General features: G+C 46.8%; 2 protein-coding genes across 2 annotated transcripts; both read right to left on the bottom strand.

The window, feature by feature from the left end:
- Positions 1–672: 672 nt before the first annotated feature.
- LOC114042293 (kallikrein-15-like) lies at positions 673–7,677 on the bottom strand. Its single transcript, XM_027860969.1, has 6 exons — positions 7,618–7,677; positions 6,888–6,969; positions 3,060–3,213; positions 2,095–2,378; positions 1,355–1,506; positions 673–1,069 (listed from the first exon to the last, which is right to left on the bottom strand). Exons 2-6 carry the CDS (start codon positions 6,928–6,930, stop codon positions 917–919), a joined length of 786 nt encoding a protein of 261 aa, XP_027716770.1. The 5' UTR covers positions 6,931–6,969; positions 7,618–7,677; the 3' UTR covers positions 673–916.
- Positions 7,678–17,492: 9,815 nt separating this feature from the next.
- KLK5 (kallikrein related peptidase 5) lies at positions 17,493–23,220 on the bottom strand. Its single transcript, XM_027860962.1, has 6 exons — positions 23,142–23,220; positions 21,808–21,900; positions 20,826–21,090; positions 19,441–19,694; positions 18,972–19,105; positions 17,493–18,577 (listed from the first exon to the last, which is right to left on the bottom strand). The coding sequence occupies exons 2-6, from the start codon at positions 21,890–21,892 to the stop codon at positions 18,425–18,427; spliced, it is 891 nt and encodes a 296-aa protein (XP_027716763.1). The 5' UTR covers positions 21,893–21,900; positions 23,142–23,220; the 3' UTR covers positions 17,493–18,424.
- Positions 23,221–23,487: the final 267 nt, after the last annotated feature.

Here is a 23,487-nt window from a genome sequence, read left to right on the forward strand (position 1 = left end):
GATGAGATGTTCTCCAACCAGATACTTCAAGATGTGGACTTACAGGAAAACAAGCAACAGTAGAAAAAGTGCTAGCGTTGTTGTCTGAGGACCCAGGTTAAAATCCCACTTCAGTCATTCACTAGCTATCTTGGACCAGTCACTTCCCTTCTCTGTGCCTCCGTTTCCTCAGCTTTAAAATGGGGTTAATCATGCTGGTACTACCTACCCCACTGAGTTGTCATTATCCGCTGAGAGCAATTAAAATAATGAGAAGTAGAAGGATAGTTAGGGTTGGTTTTCAGACCTCAACACAAATAATAATAATAATAATAATATTTAGCATGTATATAGCACTTCAGCAAAGGGCTTTACAAATTTCCTCATTTAATCTTCAGAACAACCCTGGGAAGAAGTGCTATTATTATTCCCATTTTACAGATGAAGAAACTGAGGTAGACAGAAATTAAGTGATTTGCCCAGAGTCACAAAGCTAGTTCAGTGTCTGAGACTAGATTTGAACTCTGGTCTTCCTGACTCTAGGTCCAGCATTGTACCCACTGTGCCACTTGGCTGTATACTTTATCGGATCCCAGCTGATCACACCACACTCAATCAGAGCACAGGGCCTGGCACATCGTAAGTTCTTAATAAGTGCCTGTGACTCGTTGACTTGATGGGAAGACACAGAAATGCCAGGCGGACTAGTTCAAATTATACTCTTGATTACATGGTTACTTTGGACAGAATCTTGGGGGTGGGCTCCAAGTTCTTAAAGTGAAGCATTTTTCTTAGTCAATCTCCAGTTCTTCAGGCTGGAGGTTAAAAGGGTCAGGCCTCTGTCTTGCCCCAGACAAGAAGAAGATGTCAAGGAGCACTCCCCAGGCATCCACAGGGGAAGTATGAACAACTGCCAATAAGCAGGGACCATTCCTGCTCAGTACTTCTTCATTACATCCCGAATCCAACCTAAGTATTTGCAAACTTTGGTGTAGACCCCTGGCTTGACCGTGGTATCACAGGGAACATCACCCCATGAGACAATACCCTGCAGCATTCCCCCGCAGACCAGGGGGCCTCCTGAGTCACCCTGAGGGAAGAAAAGGAAACAACGACAGAGCTGCTGTCCCAACCATCCTCCATGCGCCTGCTCACCCCAGCCCTAGCCAATAACCCAACTCCATTCCCATCTCCTTTCTCTCTCCCTAGCCCATCCTCATTCCCATTACCTCTCCCATCTTCAAACCCAAACCCACCCTCCTTCCTGTTCCCAAGCCTAAACTCCTTTGCCATCCCCATCCTCGCCCTTATTTCCCTCTCCATTTCCCACCGCTCTGCTATCTCCCCAGATGAGCAGGTGCTCCACAGCTCAGACCTCGCATGAGTCGGTGCCTCCTCCCGCAACACCTGCGCACACCATGGTGTCTGTCACCTGCCCACGATAATCCTTGTCACAAGAAGCAGTTGATATGATGCTGATGTTAGCACAGTGAAGAGTGTCTGGGAGCTTCACTGTGGGCACGGCAGCTAGGAAGGGACCCAAGATTTAGACCTTAGTTCCCACTCCCACATTGGGACGCCCCCCTCCCATTTCTCTAGGACTCCATCTCTAACCAGGTACGGAGATGACATTATCCCTGTCCTTTCAGATATGAAAGATTTCAGGACCCAGAGCTCCTGGGAGGAGCTAATGCCCTTTCCCTGGAACTTAAAGGTTAAGGGTCATAGCTCACTCTACCTTCGGGGACTCAGAAGTCCTAGTTCCTAGTTTAAGTCTGAAGGGGACTTAGTCACGGGAGGCTACAGCTTAACCTCCGAAATTCAGGTGTCACGGGCTAGTTCCTCTCCCCTGCAAATGTCTGCCCTCCCAGTTCCCAAGTCACTCTGGACATGGGTGACCCAACTGTCCAGCCTTTCCACAGCCTGGAGTCTCAGACTCGTGCACTTCAGCTCCTTGCCCAGCCCTGCCCCTACATCCTCACTATTCTGTGTCCCTCCTTTCCCCCACTCCCAGCCCCTCTGCCCTCTTGGGACCCCAATCGTCTTGCTCTGTCCTGCTCTCACGCATCTCAGTGACCCCGCCATCTGAACCTCCCGGGTCCTTCCTCCACGCACCTCGGTCCCCCTGGTCTCTCTGGTTGCCTTTCCTGGACTCGGTCACCAGGCCCCAGCCCGAGACCACGCACTGCTCCCCATGACGGGGACAGCGGGTAGGCAGGGCCACGGGCCGGACGCTGTTCGACAGACTGGCGGGCCGGGTCAGGCGGAGAAGCATGATGTCATCGTGGTGGCCCCGACTCTTATAGCGAGGGTGGGGGAAAGCAGAGGCCACTCCCCGCAGCTGCTCCACTCCTTCCCGCACGCGGAGGTTGTGTTCCCCGAGCCGGACCCGCATATTGCTGCCGGACAAGTCAGGTGACCAATTGGGGGCCACGCCCTAATCCCCCAGGCATGGCCCGCTTAGGGGCCAGTGAGTGCAGATTCCCATTTCTCCTTCAGGACCCCAGATGTCCTCATCCCCAAGCCCCAGCTCTCTAAGGGCCCCAAGAGTCCAGATTCCTATCTCCCTCTTCAGGACCCAGGCATCCTCATCCTCCAGCCTGCTAAGGGACCTGAGAGTCCTGATTCCTACCTCCCCCTCAGGTCTCAGGCCACCTCAGGAACCTCGATGTCCTGAATACTGTGCTTCTTTTCGGGGACCGAAGCATCTTAATCCCCCAAACCCTGCTCCACAATCCACTCCACCTCATCCCACCCGTGGATCTGTGTGCTCTGGGTCTCTCGGTCTCACTCAGGGACTCAGGTGTCCATGCCATAGACAAGTCATACAAGATTAGAGAAGGGGAAGAGCCTTCAATATCGGCTAGTCCAACCATGCCATTTTACAAATGGGAAAAGCTGAGGCTCAGATCAGTTATTTATTTCCCATGGTCACACAGCCAAGAAGTGGCAGACAGGGCTAGCATGAGAACAAAGTACCCCTGGTCCCAAGCCCCTACCTACTCAGAGACCCAAGCCTCCAGATCCTCTGGTGTCTGCCCCCTCCTCACCCACTCGAGGCCAGACCCCCATATCCATACCCGGTGATGCAGTGGGCAGCGGTAATCAGCCATCGGCTGGAGATGAGAGAAGCCCCGCAGTTGAAGCGACTCCCTTCGAAGAGCGCCGCCTGCCATGGCTGGGAGTGGGGGGTACACTCCTCCCCACGTAGGACCTTACCACTGTCCTGTGACGCTTAAGGAGGGAAGGTCTGAGGTCAGTGAGGATGGTGACACATCCTAGTCACAGAGCAGGCACACATGGGCCAAAACAGGCACAGGGGATGTGGCTTCTGGACACACAGCCTGGGATCTAAGGCATGGTTTCCGGCATCTCTTTGAGGAATTTCCCAGAGGTCTTGCCATCATATTTCTTTTTAAAAGGCATCCTGGTTTTTAAAGAGAAAAGCCCTCCACTTCCTAACAACTCTGTATCCAATTTCTGCTGCTTCTTTGCCCTTTGCCTTCTAGGCACCCAAGACAAGGGATTTAAAATCACTGCTGAAGTCCATTACCCCATTTTATAATGAAGCTATCACCAGGTTTCCAGACTAATACCTTTATATCCCATCCCACAGATCCAGATGATTCCCATCCTGACTCGAATCCCCAGGTCTCCTCTTTTCCCTCTGCCCTCTATTATTTGGACCAGCAAATAGGAAAAATAGTTAAACAAATAATTAAAAAGTTAGTGGGGAGGGAAGAGAAGAAAAGGAAGCAGCCTTAATTGGGGAGGACCCTTGAACAGAGACAGGGATGTGCGCAGCTATGGAATGCTCAGGGTATAAACCCCCATGAGCCTGCACACACACACAAGCAGGCACGTCATGTTCACAGCATATACATGATCATACTTGACTCTGAACTTATGCAAGCATAGATGGGGGCATAGTCAAAGACACACAAGGACAGCGTTATTTGAGGTCAGAGAAACACAAAGCCAAGAAAGTTGTCATGAAAAAGCAGGAGTAGGGGACAGTGAAAAGGGCTCAGCCAAGAAAACCCTCAGTTTCCCCATCTGTCAAACGAAGGAGCTGAACTCCAACTCTACAAGCAGGGGTGGGGAGCCTGCAGCCTTGAGGCCACACTTGGCCCTCTGGGTCTTCAAGGGCAGCCCTTCGATTGAATCCAAACTTCACAGAACAAATCCCCTTCATAAAAGGATTTGTTCTGTAAAACTTGGACCCAATCAGCAGGCCACACCCAAGGACCCAGAAGGCTACTTGTGTCCTCGAGGCCGTAGGCTCCCCACCCCGATAGGGTATTCTCATGAACAGGTAATACTTTAACACAGACCCACACATGCCATATTCATAAACATATGTGTAAGTAAAAGACCATCAATGAACACACATTTCATGTTAGAACCAAAAGGTATCATAAAACCTAATCTACAAATATGTTCAAGCTGGAAGGGCCCTGAGAAGAGGGCATTAAAGTTGAAAGGGATGTAGAAAGTCAAAAGTGAGAGGCACCCTGCTACAGAATATCAGAGCTGTGAGAGGACTTAGAACATGGAAAATCAAAGGTGGGAGGACCTTAGAACATGGAATGTCAGAGCTAGGTAAGTCGTTAGAATATGGACTGTCGGGGCTGGGAAAGGTCACAGAAGATAGAACATAAGATGTGATAAATGGGAGAAACCTTGAGGACCAACTAATTTAACCTCTTTATTTTGACAAAGAAGGAAACTGAGGCTCAGAGAGGGAAATTAAGCTTGCTCAATATCACACAGGTAGAACAGAGAGCCACCACCAGAAGAGAGGCCTCTGACTCCAAATCTAAGGCTCTGATCCTTGGGCAATGGTACCATAGAACAAAATGTCACACACATGCATACACTGTATATAGGAAAGGCTACAGGCATGAAACATATATGTGTGTATGTGTATACATATGAAAGGCTATGGGCACGAAACATACATGTGTACATATATATACATGAAAGGCTATGGTCATGGAACATCTGTACACTTACATACATATTAAAGACTATAGACTTGGAAAATGTATGTATGTATACACTTGTGTATGTAAGTAAGCACAACGTACATTTATACATACATGTATGTGAACTGAATGGGCACAGAAGGTCATGGGCACACATACACAGACACATATCCTGCAGTCAGAAACATATGAGCTTGGCCATAGCACATACATCAAAATATCAAGGACTTATGAGTTCATTAGTGTGTGAATAAATTCCCTCCACTGATGTGACTAGTGGCCTATCTATACAGCTCCTAGCTCAGTCCTTTAGAGTTGCCTGTGAGGCCCAGGGAGGGCAAACGATTTGCCCATAGTGGCATGACCAGTGGGTGTCAGAAGTGGAATTTGAGCTTGGGCATTTCCAGGCACTCCACTGCCTCCCAACGGAGGGCCGTACAGCTGGATGGGACAGGAGGCAGCTTCCAATGGAGAAGCCCACAGCGTGTCCCAAGGTCACGCTGGGCCAGAGGATCTACTGTGAGGATGGGAGCAATTTTGCTCTGTCTCAGGGCTGGGAGGAACTTGAAGGTGGAGAGTGTCTCAACGGTAGAGACCATTTACAGCCCTCCTGTTTCAAAGATGACCTAGCTTGTGAGCAAACTGAAAATGAAGTCATCAAAGGCACTGGGGCTAACATGCCCAAAGGGGAGAGAATGAGGGTGGGAGGGAGGTGCAGAGGGCTGGGCAATGTCTTCAAGTCTCTAAAGGGACTCAGGTGCACTGAGCAAGAACTTTCTAACAACGAAAGGCATTCACCAATGGAGCAAACTGCCTCCCTGGGTGGTGAGCTGCCTGTCACTGGAGATCCTCAAATGCCATCTAGATGACCCATTTACACAGGCATGAGCAGCAAGTAGGACCACCGAGGGCTGGACACAGGCACAGTTGCTGAAGGGAACATATAGAATCACAGATACAGACACACGAGTTCATAGAGACCAGACCACCGATGCAGTTATGCCGAAATCACAGACACGTAGGCACATACATGACTGTGGGTATGAACGTAGAAGAGGCAGGGTGGAGCAGTGGGAAGAGGGTTGGATTTGGAGTCAAAGGACCTGAGTTTAACTCCCAGCTCTGCCTTTTACCATCCGGGTGACTCCAGGCAAGTGGCTTCAACTCTGGGCTTTCCTTTCCTTATCTAAATAGTGAGCAGGTTGGATACGGCAGATTCTGGGGTTCCTAGAAGCACTAAATCTAGGTCTCTTACAGCTTCCTGGCCAGCTCCAGGCCTTACCTTTTCTACTCAGATTATCACCTCCACCTCCTCCCCAAAGAAAGCTTGGACTCCACCCCTGGGCCCCTCAGCTATGAAGGGGACCTGATGGCCTTACTGCTCAGGGGCCCAGGCCTCCACCCTTCCAAGCTCTCCTTTATGTGCAGTCTTCCCCAACTAGTATATACGCTCTTGTAGGACACAGACTGGTTTCACTCTCTTTGTATTCACAGTGCCTAGCATGGAGTAGGTACTTAATAAGTTATCTATCTATCTCTCTATCCATCCATCCATCTCTCCAAATCTATCGTTTATCTATCTCTATCATCAATTCATCCATCTATCATTTATCTATCTACCTATCTATCTATCTATCTATCTATCTATCTATCTGTCTGTCTATCATCTCTGTCTCTCCCAGGATCCTATGAACACGTTAGGTCACAGACAAAGACATGGCCATACACTCAGACATACATGGTCACAAACATCTTCGTAACTGGCTGTGCCTAATTATAGACTCAATAACCAACAAAGTCATGGAACTGGACCTACAGTGACAGCCACAGCCACACATACACGTCACACTTGTACACATGTGAGGGTGTGGCTCAAGGTCACAGACTCGACCACAAACAGGATCCAGGCCCTCTTCTCACCTGTGACTGTCAGGAGGCAGAAAAAGGTGAGGAGCCGATGCATGGTGGGTCAGGGCCTTGGATGAGGCCCTTGACCTTGACTCTGGATAAGGAATGAGAAATGGAATGTTGGGGAGTGGAGAGAAGAGGGATGGGCCCTTCCTCTTCTCCCCGTCCCCTGTGCTCTCCCACTCCTCCCACAATCTTCTCCAGCACCCAGGTCATCCCCTTCCTCCCCTAGTCTCAAGCCACCTGTTTTCAGCTCCAGAGATGTCATTGTTATTAGAATCACAGAACATCGGAGCTGGAAGAGCCCTTAGAAATCATCCATTCCAAGTGCCTCTTTCAACAAAGGAGGAAAATGAGGCCTAGAGGTGGGAAGAGCCTGACCCAAGCCAAGTTTTAGGCTCCATATTGGAGGCTTTCTCCACTGAACCACACTGCCCCTCAAGGCCTCATTCCTTCTAAGTCTGGAAGGTAAGTGTCTCAATGGCCAAAATCTACAGCACAGACACCCTCTACCTTTCCTTCTTCTCCTTCAGGCCAAGTCTCTTCTCTGTTGTCCAACAGGGTCTCCAGCTCCCCTTTTCCAGAAGTCCCTCCAAGAATTAATCCAGCCCTCTCAGAACTGTCTGCCCTCCATTCTTTGGCTCAAGGCCTGGGCACCGAGAGTGCCCCCTTCACTGGACTCCCTTGGTGACTTCTCCCCACTCTTTCCCTAGATTCTGCCCCTCTGCTTTCTGGGCCTCACCTGATCTGAGGGCGTGAGCAGTCTGGGGCAGGTGGCTCAGGCTTGGGCTCTGTCTGTTCAGGAAGGGGGAGGCAGGTCCTGGGATGCCCAACTTTATAAGTTCCTGAGCCCCACCCAGATTTAGAGGGGTGGGTATGAAGACAATGGTAAGGGCCCAGTTTATGGGTGGTGACGCCTCAGCAGGATGGGGGCAGGGTGGGCCGGCCATAATGAGCGTTTATGAGGCTGGTGCTTTTGTTCCGCGTCCCCAGTTAGGAGATTTTTCTGCTACAGGCCACTCCAGTCCACCCCAGAGCCTGGAGCAAGGATGAGGCCATGGGGCCAGAGCTCAGAACTCAAGGTCAGTGAGTCATGCACCCAAAACCAGAACTCTCCAGAAGTCACAGCATCTCTTTCAACCCACACCCCAAGAGGAGCCTTCTTTCCAGCCCCAAGAGGTAGCCAGCCCAGCCAGCCTCCTGTGGAACACCTCCATGGATAGGAGCTCCTTATCTAACAAGACAGCTCACTCTATTTGGGGGCATCTCCAATTGTGAGAAAGTCAGGAAGTAACTATGTGCTTTTGCTAAGCAATGGGGATCCAAAGGCAAAGACAGTCCCTGCCCTCAAGGAGCTCACAGTCTAATGAGGAAAACAACATGCAAACAGCAATGTACAAACAAGATGTAGACAGGACTAATTGGAATAAAGAATGAGCAGGGACTCCCAAGGGTATTCATACAGGGAGTCCATTCAAGGCTCGATGTAGAATCTCCAACATTTGGCTATCCAGCCTCCAATTATGGCCCCTACAGAATTCAGCCTATATTAAACCAAACTACATCTCCCCACAGATCTCCCCTCACCTCCTGCTCCCCCTGCACATTGTTCCTAGTTCATAAGGACAGGACCAAAGGGCGAAACCTCTACCGACCTGAACCGAGAATGGTCAATCAATCAATCAGTAAGTCAAGAAGAATGTATTAAGTACTTATTATGGTCCAGGTATGATGGTTCTTCCCTACTTTCTTCAATTAAGTCTGAATTTTGCAATAAGACATTGAGATGGATAGATAGTGTCGTGGAAACAATGAACATGAGCTTGGACAGACTTTGAGGGATAGTGGAGGACGGAAGGGCCTGGCATGCTATGGGTCCATAAAGTCACAAAGAACCAGACACAACTGAACAACAAAAATGCACCAGGCACTGTGCTAAGCACTGAGGATACAAAGAAAAAGGTAAAAACATCCCCTGTTGTCAAGGGCTACATTCTAAAGAGGAAAACCACATGGAAATAACTGGGTCTATACCTAAGAAATCCAGAAGAAATGGAAGGTAACCCTAGTGAGGAATGCATTAGCAGATGAGGGGCAGTATTGGAGTTAAGCCTTAAAGGAAGCCATGGAACATCAGAGCTGAGGAGGGATAGCATGACAGGATGCGGAATGACCAGTCATTGAATCATGGGGCCATTTGGATAGGTCTAACCTTTTTTCTACCTACCAAACTCTTCATGTGCTAGAGGATGACCATCAGGTCCCCTAAATGGCCTGTTTTCCAGTACCCTCCCTATTCTTATTGTCTTCTTCCAGGTCAATGTTTTGATCATTGGGGTCAGGTTTGGAGTCAGAGTGAGGGTTGGGATTAGGGGTAGGGTCTGTCTCCTCATCATCCAGGGCCCTCACCCCACCAGGGCAGCTCATTCCTTCTTGCCAATCTATGGGATTCTTTCTTGTCCACATCCTTCCATCATTTCTTCATGGAAGGCTCACCCAATGCCCCTAGACCTTCCTCTGATTCTTGGATAGTTCATAGATGGATTGTGTCACATGTAACCTGTCCATTACTTATCCTTCACTTTCACTCACTACATGACTGACTCACTTGGTTTTCAGGTCATACCTGTCCCCAGTGGCTTTTGTGAAACTTTTATTACTCTTCTCACATGAAAGTCATTGGTGATAATGTGCTTTGAGCCTGTTTATACCTGTCACGTTTCTATTGCCCTCTGTGTAAACTGAAATTATAGTCCTTCTGAGATCCTAGTGGGATGGGAGTCCCAGGCATATAGCACCACCAAGAGATTACTGAAATATGCCAGTGAATCCATGATCTCACAAATGAGGATATTTCCAATCACAACCCACTCATGCCCGCTCATCCTATCCAACTCGCGTCTATAATGTGGTGCAGTAAATAAGATGTTAGACTTGGAGACTGGAAGAACTAGGTTCAAATCCCACCTTGAACACTTACTGTGAGCATGTCACTTCACCTCTTTCTGCCTCAGTTTCCTCATCTGAAAAATGAGGGTATTGGATTTCATGACCTCTAAAGTCCCTCGAGCTCTCAATCTATGACCCTATGACTTTGCCACAGAGAATCCAACCATATCATTAAGGGCTTTCCTCATTTCCTCTTGATATCATGAGTATACCAATGGATCACATGACCTATCCATTGGTTACCCCTCATTCTCCCAACCTGAACAACCCAGATACTTGTTCTGTAATATATTTTTGTTGGCATCTTCCCTCCCCTCCTCCCTCACTTCTCAGTGACTCCTTGTATGTAATTCACTGCCAACTCACACCCACTATAGACCTCTCCATGGCCCCCTGGCTTATACTTATTTTCCATTCTTTGAAGATAGTAGCATGCCCTGGCTCTCACCTAGCAGTCCAGTGCCTGCTGACACCATGAAAGGAACCCTGAACCTTCAAAAGCTACATCTCTGGCCTTTACACTGTCTAGATGTTCTCTTCCTCCTCTTCACCTCTATGTTCAACACACTGTTCATGTGGGAGGGGGTTGGGAATTCCCTGGAATTCCAGGATTTTCAATTCAGAAGGATAATCATTCCCTTGCAGTTCTGACAGAGATTTGGCTTATGTTGACCTTTGAACCATAAAGGAAGAGAGAGGCAGACTTGCTGGTAACTTGCTTTTGTATATTCGCTCAGTCCTCAACTCCTCTGGCTCTGCAGCCAATTAGGGAACATCTATAGCGAAGCACCTCAGCAATGAGTCTTATAGGACTGGAAGCCTGCAGGTAATTTCTGCTCATAATCTGCACAGCTCATGTTACATCATCTATATATACACAAATGGATTGACTCAATGTCCTCCTGTTCAACTGCATGTCATTGTCTTTTCTTCCACATAATTTTTCATCCGTTTTGTTTTTGAAGTGTAGATGGTTAAAAATAACATTTATTAATTTCTGTAAGATATTCAAAGCCCTACACGTACATTACCTCATCTGATCCTTATAATACCCTATGAGGTAGATTTTTTATTTCTGCTTTGTTTCGTTTTGTTTGGTCTGGCTCTATGATGTCATAGGTGTAAGGAACACCTGGTATGGAAAGTTCCTCCACAAATGCAATCAACTATATGTTTCCAAGTTACAGTCTTAAAGACTTACCCAGGAACACTGAGAGGTTAAGTGATTTGTCCATCATTACATAGCTTAGTGTTAAAGTTTTAATTAGAGAAGGGACTTAAACCCAGGTTTTTCTGACTAAAATCAACCTTCAATCCACCATACCACCCTATATATTTTTATACACGTTTCATGTTATATTTTATATATGTATTATATTCCTTTTTTTAATGAGGAAAAAATGAGGTAAACTGAGGCTCAGAAAGGTTACACAGGCTCCCATAGCCAACAGCTCTAAAATCCAGTGGTTCTGTGATATTTGGAGGTGAGAGCTAAACCAGGTTTTCCTGATTCTAAATCCATCACCTTCCCCACAATGCCCCTTGGATTAGGCAGACTACACCAATGAAATCATTTGATAACAACCTTCTAAAATGTGGTCCACCAGACACAATGCCTCAGATGGAATGAGCCCAGTACTCAAGGGAAGGTGATAACTTCTTTTGAACCTGAAACACATAGGCCATGGATCAGCAGAAAGAGCTCAGAGGATCTGGGTTTGAACCATGATTCTTTCATGTCTTTCTCTCTTGTCTTTATTCCCTCCTCTCTCTTTCAGAATTGTCACTTTGTTTCCCAATAGGACTGCCGTACAAAAACTGGTATTGGGAAAGTTGGAATGACTGAGTCCTATAATAATAACAATGTTAACTATTGATATTAGTGCATGCATAGTTCTTTGTGAATGGTCCCAAAGTAAAAAAATGTATGTGCAATAAGTACAATGAATGTGAAATATATTTTGATTTTTGTTAAAAATTGTAGTTCTTTAATATTTCTGTGTTTTAAATGCTCTAAATCACTATTGATTAAAGAAATGCAAATCAAAACAACTCTGAGGTACATCACACCTATCAAATTGGCCAACATGACAAAACAAGAAAATGATGAATGTTGGAGAAGATGTGGGAAAATTGGAACACTAATGCATTGTTAGTGGAGTTGTGAAATGATCCAACCATTTTGGAGAACAATTTGGAACTATGCCCAAAGGGTTATAAAAATGTGCATAGCCTTTGACCCAGAAATAGCACTTCTAGGCCTGTATCCCAAAGAGATTGTAAAAATGGGAAAAGGACCCATAGGTACAAAAATATTTATAGCAGCTCTTTCTGTGGTGGCAAAGAATTGGAAATTGAGGGGATGCCCATCAATTGGGGAATGGCTGAACAAGTTGTGGTATATAAATGTAATGGAATACTATTGTACTATAAGAAATGATGAGCAGGTGGACTTCAGAAAAACCTGGAAAGACTTGTATGGACTGATGCTGAGTGAAGTGAGCAGAACCAGGAGAATGTTGTACACAGTAATAGCCACACTGTGTGATGACTAACTTGATAGACTTAGCCCTTCTCAGACATGCAAGGATCTAAGACATCTCCAAAAGTCTCATGATGGAAAATGCTGTCCAAGTTCAGAGAAAGAACTATGGAATTTGAATGCAGATCGAAGCATGCTATTTGCTCTTTTTTTTCTTCTGTTTTGTTTTGTTTCCTCTTTCTTGTGGTTCTTCCTATTGCTTCTAATCCTTCCTTACAACACGACTAATGTGAAAAAAAAAATTTCTGTGTTTTCAGATCTTCTCTGTCTTTAATATTTCAGATACAATATATCAGATATTTATATTTGAAATGATATTTAAGATACAATGGGAAAAGCCCTTTATGTCCTGGTATTGTGTTTATCTCTAGTCTATGCTTCAGAAGTGACTGAAAATCAATAGCCTTCTAGTGTATTTGGCTTCCCCGCCTCCAGGGTCTCTCTCCACTCCAATCTATTCTCCCCACAGATGCCAAAGATCCAGTCCTAAGACACAAGCTCTGGTCACATCCCTCCTTTATATAGAAGGTCCAGTGTCTCCTATCCAAATGACTCAGTTTGGTATGTAAAACCCTTTATAATCTGGCCCCAGATGACTCTTCCAGGTTTATTACATATTACTTCAAGTACTCAACAAACTCTAGCCAAAGTGTCCTGCCTGCTGGTCCTCTTACACAGTCATCTACCTCCAGTCTCTACACCTTTGCCCAGGCTGTCATCCATGCCTAGAATACCCTCCCTCCTCACTTACACTTCTTAGAATCCCTACTGTCCTTCAAAGCTCAGTTCAAGCTCTATAGCCTCTGTGAAACCATTTCTCCTCACACAGCTTCTAATGCCTTCACATCCCCCAAAATGGGCATTACACATGATTGCACATGTGCAGATTGTCTTTCCTTAAAAAAGGCAAGTTCCTTGAGGGAAGGAAGTTTTTTTTTTCTTTGTACTTCTAGGGCTTAGCATAGTACCTTGTACACAATAGGTGATTAATAAATGCTTGCTGATGGATCTATTGATTGAAGACAACCCAGACTCTCTCCTTGAAGCCTTCAATCACTCTCCCCAATCTTCTGCCAGATGAATGGGTTCTCTCCCTCAACAAAACTTTTCAGAGCAACTTGGGATCTCCCCTTCACCAGCACCCAACCCACCCATGTAGCATTATCCTTTATTCACATTCCCTGGAGATGCCCTGGTGTAAAGGACACATAGCTGGTCTTAGAGCCAGGACAATCTGGGTTCAAGTTCTACCACTCACAAAGACTGACCATGCAACCATGGACTCACCCTCTCAGTACTCTAGGCAACTCAAAGTCTATAAATTACTGAGAAGGCACCAAACTGCATTGATAGAGGGTGTTTCCTCACCTGGGATTTCCCCGTGCCAGTGAAAGCGCAGGTCTATCCAGTCCCATCCCTATTTATATCCATGACAACTCCTCCATTAGATTGTAAGCTCCTTGAAGGCAAGGACTATTTTCGCTCTCATCTTTTTTATCCCTAGCACCTAGCCCAGGGCCTTATCCATAGTAGGAAGTTAACAAATGTTAATTGACAATATTTGCTGAAGAAACAACAGAGGAGGGGGCACAGGCTCTCTGGCTTAGTCTGAGGAATAGTGCCTCAGTAGGCCCAGTGATGACCTTGCTCAGTCCCAGGGAGGCCTCTGTTGTTCCAGGAACCTTCATCTGACCCCACCTCTTCACAACTTCCCCCTCTCCAATTCACTGAGCATTCATCTCCCATTGTCTACTCTCAAGGTAGCCATGGCGGATCAAGCCCACTACCTAACTATTACAATTATCACCTGATTGTTCTCTCTCTTATCCAGTCCACATTGCTGCCAGGGTCCTTAACCTTCTTTCTATGTGTGACCTTGTCACTCTACTCACAAACTGTCACTGGCTCTTCATTGCCCACCAAATAAAACAGCGGATCTCGATTCCAAGATTCAAGCAATTCCACAATGTGGCTTCAGCCTCCATGTCGGTGTGTCCTCATTCCATTCCAATTGCCTTCATGAGGACAGAGATTCTTTGGCCAGTTTTTATGAACTTAACTGGACTCAATCTAATTAGGATCCTTTGGAATCCTGAAGGTTTTATTTTATATACTTAAAAGAATTATCCAAAGAAAGGACCATAGAAATCACAAGGGACTTATTAAAGTTGAACTGTTTACATTCCTACATGGAAAGATGATATTTGTAACTCATGAGACCTTTCTCATTATTATAAAGTAGTTGGACGGAACACATATAGGCATAGGGCACAGAATGAGTTGAATATGAAGGGATGATAACAAAAAAGTAAAATTAAATGGTGAGAGAGCAATGAGAGAAATGGAGAGGTAGAAAGAGGTAAATTATCTCACATAAAAAAGGCAAGAAAAAGCTTTTACAGTGGAGGGGAAGTGGGGGAAAGATAAGAGAGAATGAGTGATACTTACTTTCCTCGCATTTGGCTTAAGGAGGAAATAACACACACACTCAATTGGGTATAGAAATCTATCTTACCCTACAGGAAAGAAGGGGGTAAGGGGATAGGAGTGAGGTGATAGAATGGAGGGCAGATTGGGGTAGGGGGTAATCAGAAGCAAACTGTTTTGAGGAGGGACAGGATCAAAGGAGAGAATAGAATAATCGAGGGGCAGGTTAGGATGGAGGGAAATACAGTTAGTCTTTCACAACGTGACTATTATGGAAGTGTTTTGCATGACTACACATGTATAACCTATATTGAATTGCTTGCCTTCTAGATGAGAGTGGGTGAGGAGGGAAGGAGGGAGAGAATTTGGAACTCAAAGTTTCAAAAATAATTGTTAAAAATTGTTTTTACGTGCAACTTGGAAATAAGATACACAGGCAAGGGAATATAGAAATCTACCTGCCCTACAGGAAAGTAGAAGGGGAAGGTGATAAAAGGGAGGGCAGATTGGGGGAAGGGGTAATTAGAATGCATGCTTTCTTGGGGGTGGGGGGAGGAGAAAGATGGGGAGAAAATTTAGAGCTCAAAATTTTATGGAAGAGAATGTTGAAAACTAAAAATTAATTAATTAATTAAATTTTTTTTAAAAAAATTAAAAAGAAAGTGAGGAAAACAGACCCCCCCTGACATCAAGTTTACCTCTATGACTAACTGATGGAAGGACACAAACAAGAGACATATGGGATGATGAAGAATGAATGGTTTGCCATTTGAATCATTGGAGGGAATGCCCTCATTGATAAGATCACAGATCCCTTTATGTATTTGAGTACATACCAAGCTAGATAACCTCTGAGGTCCTTTCCAAATCTGATATTGTACAGTTCTGTGATTCTGGGAACTATATTCAAACTGCTAGACTGGTATTGCTAGCTGTGTTTGGTAGTTTAAATGCAGTTGGCTTTTTCTTTTCTTTTCTTTTTCTTTTTTTTTGTTTTTTGTTTTTTGTTTTTACAAATAAAATGCCATAATCGTTTTTAAAAAGAAAAGAAAGGACCACCAGAGGCTAAAATGGTCCACAGCCAAAAAAAGAAAAAAAAAACCCAAACCCCAGGACACTATTCTAGATAAATTGGACTATTCTCCATTGTCATTTCAATCTTCCCTTTATTTCCTGTCTCCATGTTTTATCACCTGAATGCCCAAGCTGTAACATCAAGTTCTCTCCACTTCTCCCTATTTCTATTCATTAACACCCCTTCCTTCCTTCAAGACCTGACTCAGAGACCACCTAGTCCAGGGAGCTTTATTTCACAGTTGTTCTCTCCTGCCCCCAATTTTTCCCAAAACTTTGTTCAGATCTCTTCCTGCTCTTAACACATTACATTGGAGCATAATCATTTGTGACTCCCCTATGAGACTATAAACTTCTTAAGGGCAGAGGCTAAGACACTTTCACCTTTTTTTTTTCTTCTGCACATTGTTCAGGACTTTGCACACGAGGTGCTTAAGGTGCTTAAGAAATGTTTATTGAATTGAAAAGTTAAATTTCGTTGTCCTAGATAAGCTTTCACTGGTCTCAGAAGCGCACAAGAGGGGCTATAATAACCGAGGACTCATTCCCTGAGTGAAAACTAAATCCATCCCAAAACAATGCCCATTCATACAAGGCAAATGGAAAACTGTGTCCAAAGAGGAACTGTTCCCCCAGAATGAGCCTTCACTGGTCCCAAGAAGCAGCCCCATCAGAACCCGATGGGATTCCCTTGCCTGTCCCGGGGGAAGCCTCACTTCTGTCAGTGGTTCCCATTTGTCCCGGAGGACCCTCATCCATGCCAAGTGGAAGAAAGAATCCTCATGTGCCCCTGAACAAAGCCTCATCAATGCCAAAAGGAATCTTTATCCATCTCAAGTGGAATGGAGACCCCCATCCGTCACAGGGGAAGCCTCCTTGGTATCAGGTACCAACTAGTGGTTGGTCCATTCATGGACTATATAGCCCCCAGATAAAATATTTAATGTCTCCGGTACAAATCTCCATTGGCCTTCCCTGGTCCCTTAGAAGAAAGCCTTACCTATTCTAGGATAAATCCTCTTCATTCCTAGATGAGAGGAAGTCTCACCAGCCCCAGTGATTGATCCTAGAAGTCGTTCCATGTGATGGACCTCCTAGGTTATGGAGTCTGTTCTCACCCTGTTTCCTAGGGGGTGAGCATCTCTGCCAAGGAATACCCCTCACTCCTCCTCTGGCCAAGACAGAGATCAGTGATGACAAGGGAAGAGGTGGAACATGGCCATGCAACGATCCAAGTGGTCAGATGCCTTCCTCATCCAGATGAATGTTAGTACCATGAGTAGGGAGCTGGAAGCCCCTCAGGGGCTGTCAAGCTCAAGCATGCATTTGCAGAAGAGGAAATCAGGGCATCAGGGAGGTGAAGGGACCAAGGTCACACTGGAATGAAGTGGTGGAGGTGGCAACTGACCAGGTCTTCAGTCTCCAGAACAAATGATCCATGCTGCCACCATGTCCCTCAGCCCTTGCCAAGGTTACACAAGAAGTGAATAAAAAAAAAAACCTTTCTGTAACTCTTCCCACCAAATCAAAGTGACTTCTTCATCAGCCCCTCTAGGGAGAGGGAGGTAGGAAGGGGAAGGGAGGGAGAACCCATGGGCCTTTCCTGGGAATAATATAAATAACTCAGACTTATGTAACTTTAAAGTTTGCAAAGTGTTTTATGTACATTATCTCATTTGAGCTTGATAGCAATACTGTGATGCAGGTCCTGTTATTAGCCTTATTTTACAGAAGGGGAAACTGAGGTCCAAAGAGACTTGGAGTTTGAACCCAGGACTCCTTGATTCCAAGTCCAGAGCTCTACCTGTTATTCCACACAGCTAGCAGAGAGATCAGCAGAGACCCAAGCCCAGGTTGGAGAGATCGGGGATGGACAAAGGAATGATGGGCTGGGGGACCCACAGAGGGAGGAGGCTCAGAGAGAAAGAGGGATTTGGGGGAAGTGCTGTAGGTGCTAAGGTAGTGGAGTGGGGAGAAAGGGCTGAGAAGGCCTGGCAGACAAACAGGGAAAGTGGAATTCAGGAAAGGGACTGGAGTCTCAGGGGATGGAGAGGAGATGGGGAAAAGCTAAGAAGACTCCAACAAGAAAAAGAGCTCATGGGGAGAGGCTGGGAGAGGCTGGGAGGGGAGGTAGAAAAGTGGAGGGTAAGCTAGGAAACCAGACAAGAAGGAGAATGTTCCTTAGGCCACAATGGAGACACAGATCCTCCTGTCCCTGTACTGGCTCCCCCCTTCCGGGTGGTGTCCCACAGGAGACCTTCCTGTTCTCTCAGAGATAAAGGCAAAGGTCAAGAAATTCCTTAGTCTCAGTCTCTGAATGGACTAAAAGTTGGGGAAGGATATACAAATGCCTGGGTCCCTGTAGAGGCCAGATCCCTGGGTCCTGAGGAGACAAGAGTTGAGGGTCTAGATAATGGGTATCCCTGAGCTATATAGAGATGGGGATGCCCATATCCCTGAGAGAATAGGGAATAAGGGTTGGAAGATCGAGGGGCCTGGGCTCCCAGGTCTCTGAACAGAACATAGATAGGGATCTTTGTGCCAGTGTCCCCTTAAATCAGTTGTTTTTGATGGTGTCTTTGATCCATTTGTTGAATGGGTAGAGGTTGGTGTAGACCCCAGGCCTGTTGGGCTTTCCACAGGGAATATCACCCCAGGATACCAGGCCCTGAAGCACTCCATTGCAGACCACGGGGCTCCCCGAGTCACCCTGGGAAACAAGAACAAGAAAAAGAGAGAAGGGAGAGACAAAGAGGGATAAACAAAGATGAAGAGAGATGGAGACAGCAACAAATGGAGGGAAATAGAGACAGAGGGAGACAGGGAGAGACACAGAGGGAAAGGGAACCAGAGACAGAGAGAAATCGTGAGAGGCGGGGACAGAAAGAAAGAGACAAATACAGATGGAGAGACACCTTATGAACACTCATTTCAATCCCTCCCCTTCCTGGAACGTCTCCTTTTGGTCTTTCCCTCCGTCGCCCGCTCTCCCTTCTTGCTACACTCTTTACCTCCAATCTACCATCTTTTAGTCTTTTCCTCTGTCTTCCTTCCTACCCTTCCTTCCCTTATTTCTCAGATTGGGTGAGGCTTTCAAGGTTTACCTGACAAGAGTCCTTGCCATCTTCATCTCCAGCACAGAACATGCTAGAATTAATCTCCCCGGGGTAGGCCTTCCGGCAGGCCTCATGAGACAGGATCGTGATGTCAAGACACTGTAAGACCTGGGGAAAGTGGACTGAGAAACCAAGTGGTGCGGTCAGAGACTACAGCTGGGACAGCCACGCCAACAAGTTCATAGCTCATGGAGCTGGAAGGGATTCTAGGGGCTAAGATCAAGTCCAACCAAGCCCCTCATTTGTGGGGGGATGGGGAAAATGAGGAAACAGGCCCAAGGGGGTTAAGGCTCCTGCCAAGGAACGCACAGAGAGTTGGTAGCAGAGGAAGATTTTGAAGTCAGATCCTATGACTCCAAATTCAAAATTCTCTCCAGATAGCTGGAAACTGACACAGAGATGGCTAAAGACCAGAGTGGGAAAAGGAAGACAGAAAAAGAAAGGGCCCAGGACTCACCCTGAGGGCTGCTGGTGGTCCCCCAGCCTGAGACGAGGCACTGGGCCCCGGCAGTTGGGGCCTGAGTTGTGATGTTGATGGGTTTGATGCCTTTCTTGCCTACAATCTTTTGGTTCAATTTAATTAGCATGAGATCGTTAGAGTGAGCTGGTCGAGTATAGTTGGGGTGGGGGAAAGACTGGATACCACGGAGAATCTTCTGGTCTGCCTGAAAACCATGGAGACGATAACGGCCCAGCACAACAGTATAGGAACTGGAGAAGATGGTGGAGAGGTCACTCTTGCACCCTCCCCACAGTCCCATCCTCACTGCCAGTCCTCTAGAGGCCCATGGGATTACATATCATTTAGCATTGGAGCTCTGTCTCCATGTCTCCAAAAGGAAGGTACCTGTGATCTGTCCAGGTGGAGATGTCCCAGGGACAGCTGGAAAATTGGGCTAGATTTGAGGGACAGGGCATCTAGTGACCTTAGAGTCTGAAAGAACTGAGTTCAAATCCCACCTCAGACATATATGTTGTTAAAGTACTTGCTTATAAATTCAAAACTTTAATATTTTGATTCCATACCTGCTACATAATGAGTGGCAAGTCATAATCTTTATGAACCTCAGTTTCCCCAAATGGAAAATGAGATTGACAATATCTGAATACCCACTTCCCAAGATTGTGAGGTTTAGATGAGAAGGAAAGAGGAAGGAAAGGGAATAAACATTTGTATAGTACCTGCTACCAGATGTTTTACCAATATTATCTCATTTGATTCTCTCGACAACCCTGGCAAGTCTGGTTATCGTATTATTCCCATTTGAGAGTTGAGGAAATTGGAACTGTCAGAAGGGAGGTGACTTTCTCAGAGTCACATGGTTAGTGGCTGCCATCAGATTTTGAACTCGAGTCTTTCCACCTCCAGTGATAATGATGCTAATGATGCGATAACAGAACCCTCCAGCCTAGCACTTAACAAACAATATCTCATCTCAGACTCATAACCCTGGCATGTGGGCGTTTACAGATAAGGGCATGGACAGTCAGAGAACAGAAAGGACTTGGTCAAAGTCATGCAGCTATTAAGTGTCTGGGGCAGGATTTGAACCCAGCTCTTCAGGACTCCAAAGCCAGCACTCTATCCACTAATCCATAGTACCTCTGAGTTATTATCTAGCGTCAGAGACAGAATTTGAACCCAAGTTTTGCTGACTTTGCTCACTACTCTGAGTTACCCTTTATCCCCAACCCCTCTCCCTTCCTTCCCACCCCCTACCTCACCTCCATCTCTCCACTCTCCTTCTTCTCTCCCTTCCTTCACTTTCCCTCCCCATCTTTATTCCAGTCCCTCCCCTCCTCATCCCCATCCCCATCTCTCCTCCTTCCCTCTTCACTTACGGTTTCTGGCAATGTGCAGCAGTGAGTACCCACTGGGGATGGACCAGCACTGCCCCACAAAAGAGGCTCTCTGGTTTCAGAAACAAAGCTGCCTGCCAGGGTTGGGTTCGGGGCTCACAGTCTTTGCCATTTAAGATGCGATTCTCAGTATCTCCATCGACATTACCATGCTGGCGGTTCTCTGCCTGATGGCCACTCCCAGTTTGCTGGCTGTTCCCATACTCTTGGCAGGCCTGGTTCCCCAGGCTGGCCCCATTCTTCTGGCCTGGGGGTGGGATGAGGGTTCATGGTAGGGGGAGTTAGGGCCAGAGCTTGGGGTGGGGCCCAGGCTCAACAAATGGTCCTTGGGGTATAGGATTTAGGATGGGGTAGGGTGTGGCTGGATAGAGTAGGTGCAGGTTGAGAGGAGGCAGGATAGAGCTCTTGGGCAGCTAACCCATTGAGTTATTACTCTAAATGATGAGCATCTGCCTTCCCTCCCCAGATTCCCTTCACCTGTTCCAGTTCACTTCTCCCCTTCACTGCCAACTTCCTTGAAATCCACCGTGCTCACCCAAAGCTTTTAATCTGGCTCCTCTTTCCCATCACTGCTGCTCTACTGAAACGGCTTTTTTCAAGATGGCCAAGGCCGCTTTCACTGTCCGGCTTCCTGAACTGAACCATTCTGTCCTTGTTTCCTATGATTCCTCTGAAGCTGATGACACAGCTGCCCACCTTCTCCTTCCTTTTTCTTCATGGACTCTGAACCCTCTTGGTTTTCCATCCACAAGACCCTTCCAGGGTCCTTCTTTCCAACCAACTCTTCCCTCCCTTTTCCTCCTCCTTCTCCTCCTTTTTCTTTTCCTCCTCTCTTTCTCTCTGTCTCTCTATCTCTCTCTCCACCCTCTCTCATCCCTCTCTGTGTCCTGCATATTCACACTCTCTCCACTCCACCCTCTATACGTGACATATATTCACACAATTCCAGGCTCACACACCCTACCTGTCAGGCCTGGGTTTCCCATGGTCAGAACTGACATCAGGAATGCCAGCATCCAGGTCCAAGGGGAACTTACTGGAAGCATCATTACTGCACCTGGGAGTTGGGGATAGGAGGAGGGAGAGGAGGTCAACCTCCAAGGCCCTGTTCTAATGATAACTCACATTTCTCTAGTATTTTTGACTGTCCAAGAAGGCAGAAGGTACAAGTTAGTAGTGCTGTGCTTATTTTAAAGATGAGGAAACTGAGGCTTAGATGATGTGCTAGCCAAGATTACATTTACACAAAGTAAGTGACGGACACAGATCCAAAGCCAACTACTGTTTTCATGGGGTCATAGATCTGGAATTGGAAAGAACCTTAGAGATCTCCTAGTCCAACGCCCTCATTGGGTAGACAAGGAAACTGAGTCCCAGGACCATTAAGTGACTTGACTGAGGTCACATGAGTAGTAATTGGCAAAGCCAGAATTTGAATGGCCAAATTCTGATTCTGGACCCTGAACCCTAAGCCCTAACCCAGCCCTTTGTCTACACTCTTTTTCATACCCTTCCCCACCCCTCTCTGGGCAGACATGCAGGGGATAGAGAGTTTCAGAAAGGAGGTCTGGGCTTCAGTCATTGAGGGGAGGCCCAAAATGAGACTGAGGTGAGGAGGCACAAATATAGGCAGAAGAAGGTTAATAAAAAAAAAAAAAGCCACCAAGATCCAAAGAGAGACAAAGATGAGAAATAACAGATCGCCAGGGGAGAGATAAAGAAACGAATGCAGAGACCCAAAGAGAGACCGAGATAGGGAGTCACAGATAGAGCCAGGAGAATGATAACAAAAATGGCCACAGAGATCCAAAGAGAAAGATGGGGAGTCACAGAGATAACCAGAGGACAGAAATGGCTGCAGACACCCCAAGAGAGACTCGGGTGGGGAGGCACAGAGATAGCCAGAAGAGAGAAAACAGAGATGGCTGCAGACACCCAAAGAGAGACTGGGGTGGGAAGTCACAGAGATAGCTAGAGAAAAGAAAACAGAGATGGAGACCAGAAAAAGGGCAAAGAGAGAACCAGAGACAGAGAAAGAGAGGGTCACACAGTCAGAGCAAAGGATAGAGACCCACACACCCAGACCAGAACAAACAAACAGAACAGCCAAATGGAGTGGAAGAGATAGAGAAATAAGGTGCAGAGACATTCAGTGCTTTCAGGAGAACCTGAAAGGCATGTGCAGAAGGAGAAGCAGATGAGATGCCAGAGAGAGGCGCACGGAGCCATCCCACCAGGTCAATGCCAGAGAGAGTAACAGATAAGGACACAGCCCCACCGCATCCTTGGCAAAGGTACCTGCAGGTGGCCTTCGGGGTGTAGGGGGGCGGACTCTCGGCCACCAAGCTCTGCCAGGCTCCCCACCGGCCTTCGGTCCTTCAGCCTCTGGCTCTGGGTTCGCCTCCTCCCCAGCTTATAACTGGCTCGCCCCACCGCCCCCTGCCTTCTGCCCCCGGTCGCATTCCGAACAGGAGGGTGAGGCGCCTCGGGCAGGAGCTAGGATTAGGGTTAAGGTGCCTGCCCTCCGCCCTCGCCCCTGCCTGGTTTCCAGCTGCCGCCCGATGTCCAGAGGTGGCCGGGCCGGAAAGGCTTCCCAGCAGGGTCAGCCAGGGACTGGACTATGGACCTTGGACCCTGGTCAAGA

Source organism: Vombatus ursinus, unplaced genomic scaffold (assembly GCF_900497805.2).
Source record: "Vombatus ursinus unplaced genomic scaffold, bare-nosed wombat genome assembly UNPS02014344.1, whole genome shotgun sequence".
NCBI classification, from domain to species: Eukaryota; Metazoa; Chordata; class Mammalia; order Diprotodontia; family Vombatidae; genus Vombatus; species Vombatus ursinus.

Excerpts from the sequence above, each read along its gene's own strand:
- LOC114042293 (XM_027860969.1), bottom strand. The coding sequence starts at position 6,930 with ATGCATCGGCTCCTCACCTTTTTCTGCCTCCTGACAGTCACAG. Across the intron at positions 2,379-3,059 it reads GCTGCCCACTGCATCACCGG|CAATATGCGGGTCCGGCTCG; the intron begins GTATGGATATGG and ends CTTGTCCGGCAG. Across the intron at positions 1,070-1,354 it reads GAGGCACCGACTCATGCGAG|GGTGACTCAGGAGGCCCCCT; the intron begins GTCTGAGCTGTG and ends TTCTTCCCTCAG.
- KLK5 (XM_027860962.1), bottom strand. The coding sequence starts at position 21,892 with ATGATGCTTCCAGTAAGTTCCCCTTGGACCTGGATGCTGGCATTCCTG. Across the intron at positions 19,106-19,440 it reads GACCACCAGCAGCCCTCAGG|TCCACTTTCCCCAGGTCTTA; the intron begins GTGAGTCCTGGG and ends TTGGTTTCTCAG. Across the intron at positions 18,578-18,971 it reads ATGGCAAGGACTCTTGTCAG|GGTGACTCGGGGAGCCCCGT; the intron begins GTAAACCTTGAA and ends CTTGTTTCCCAG.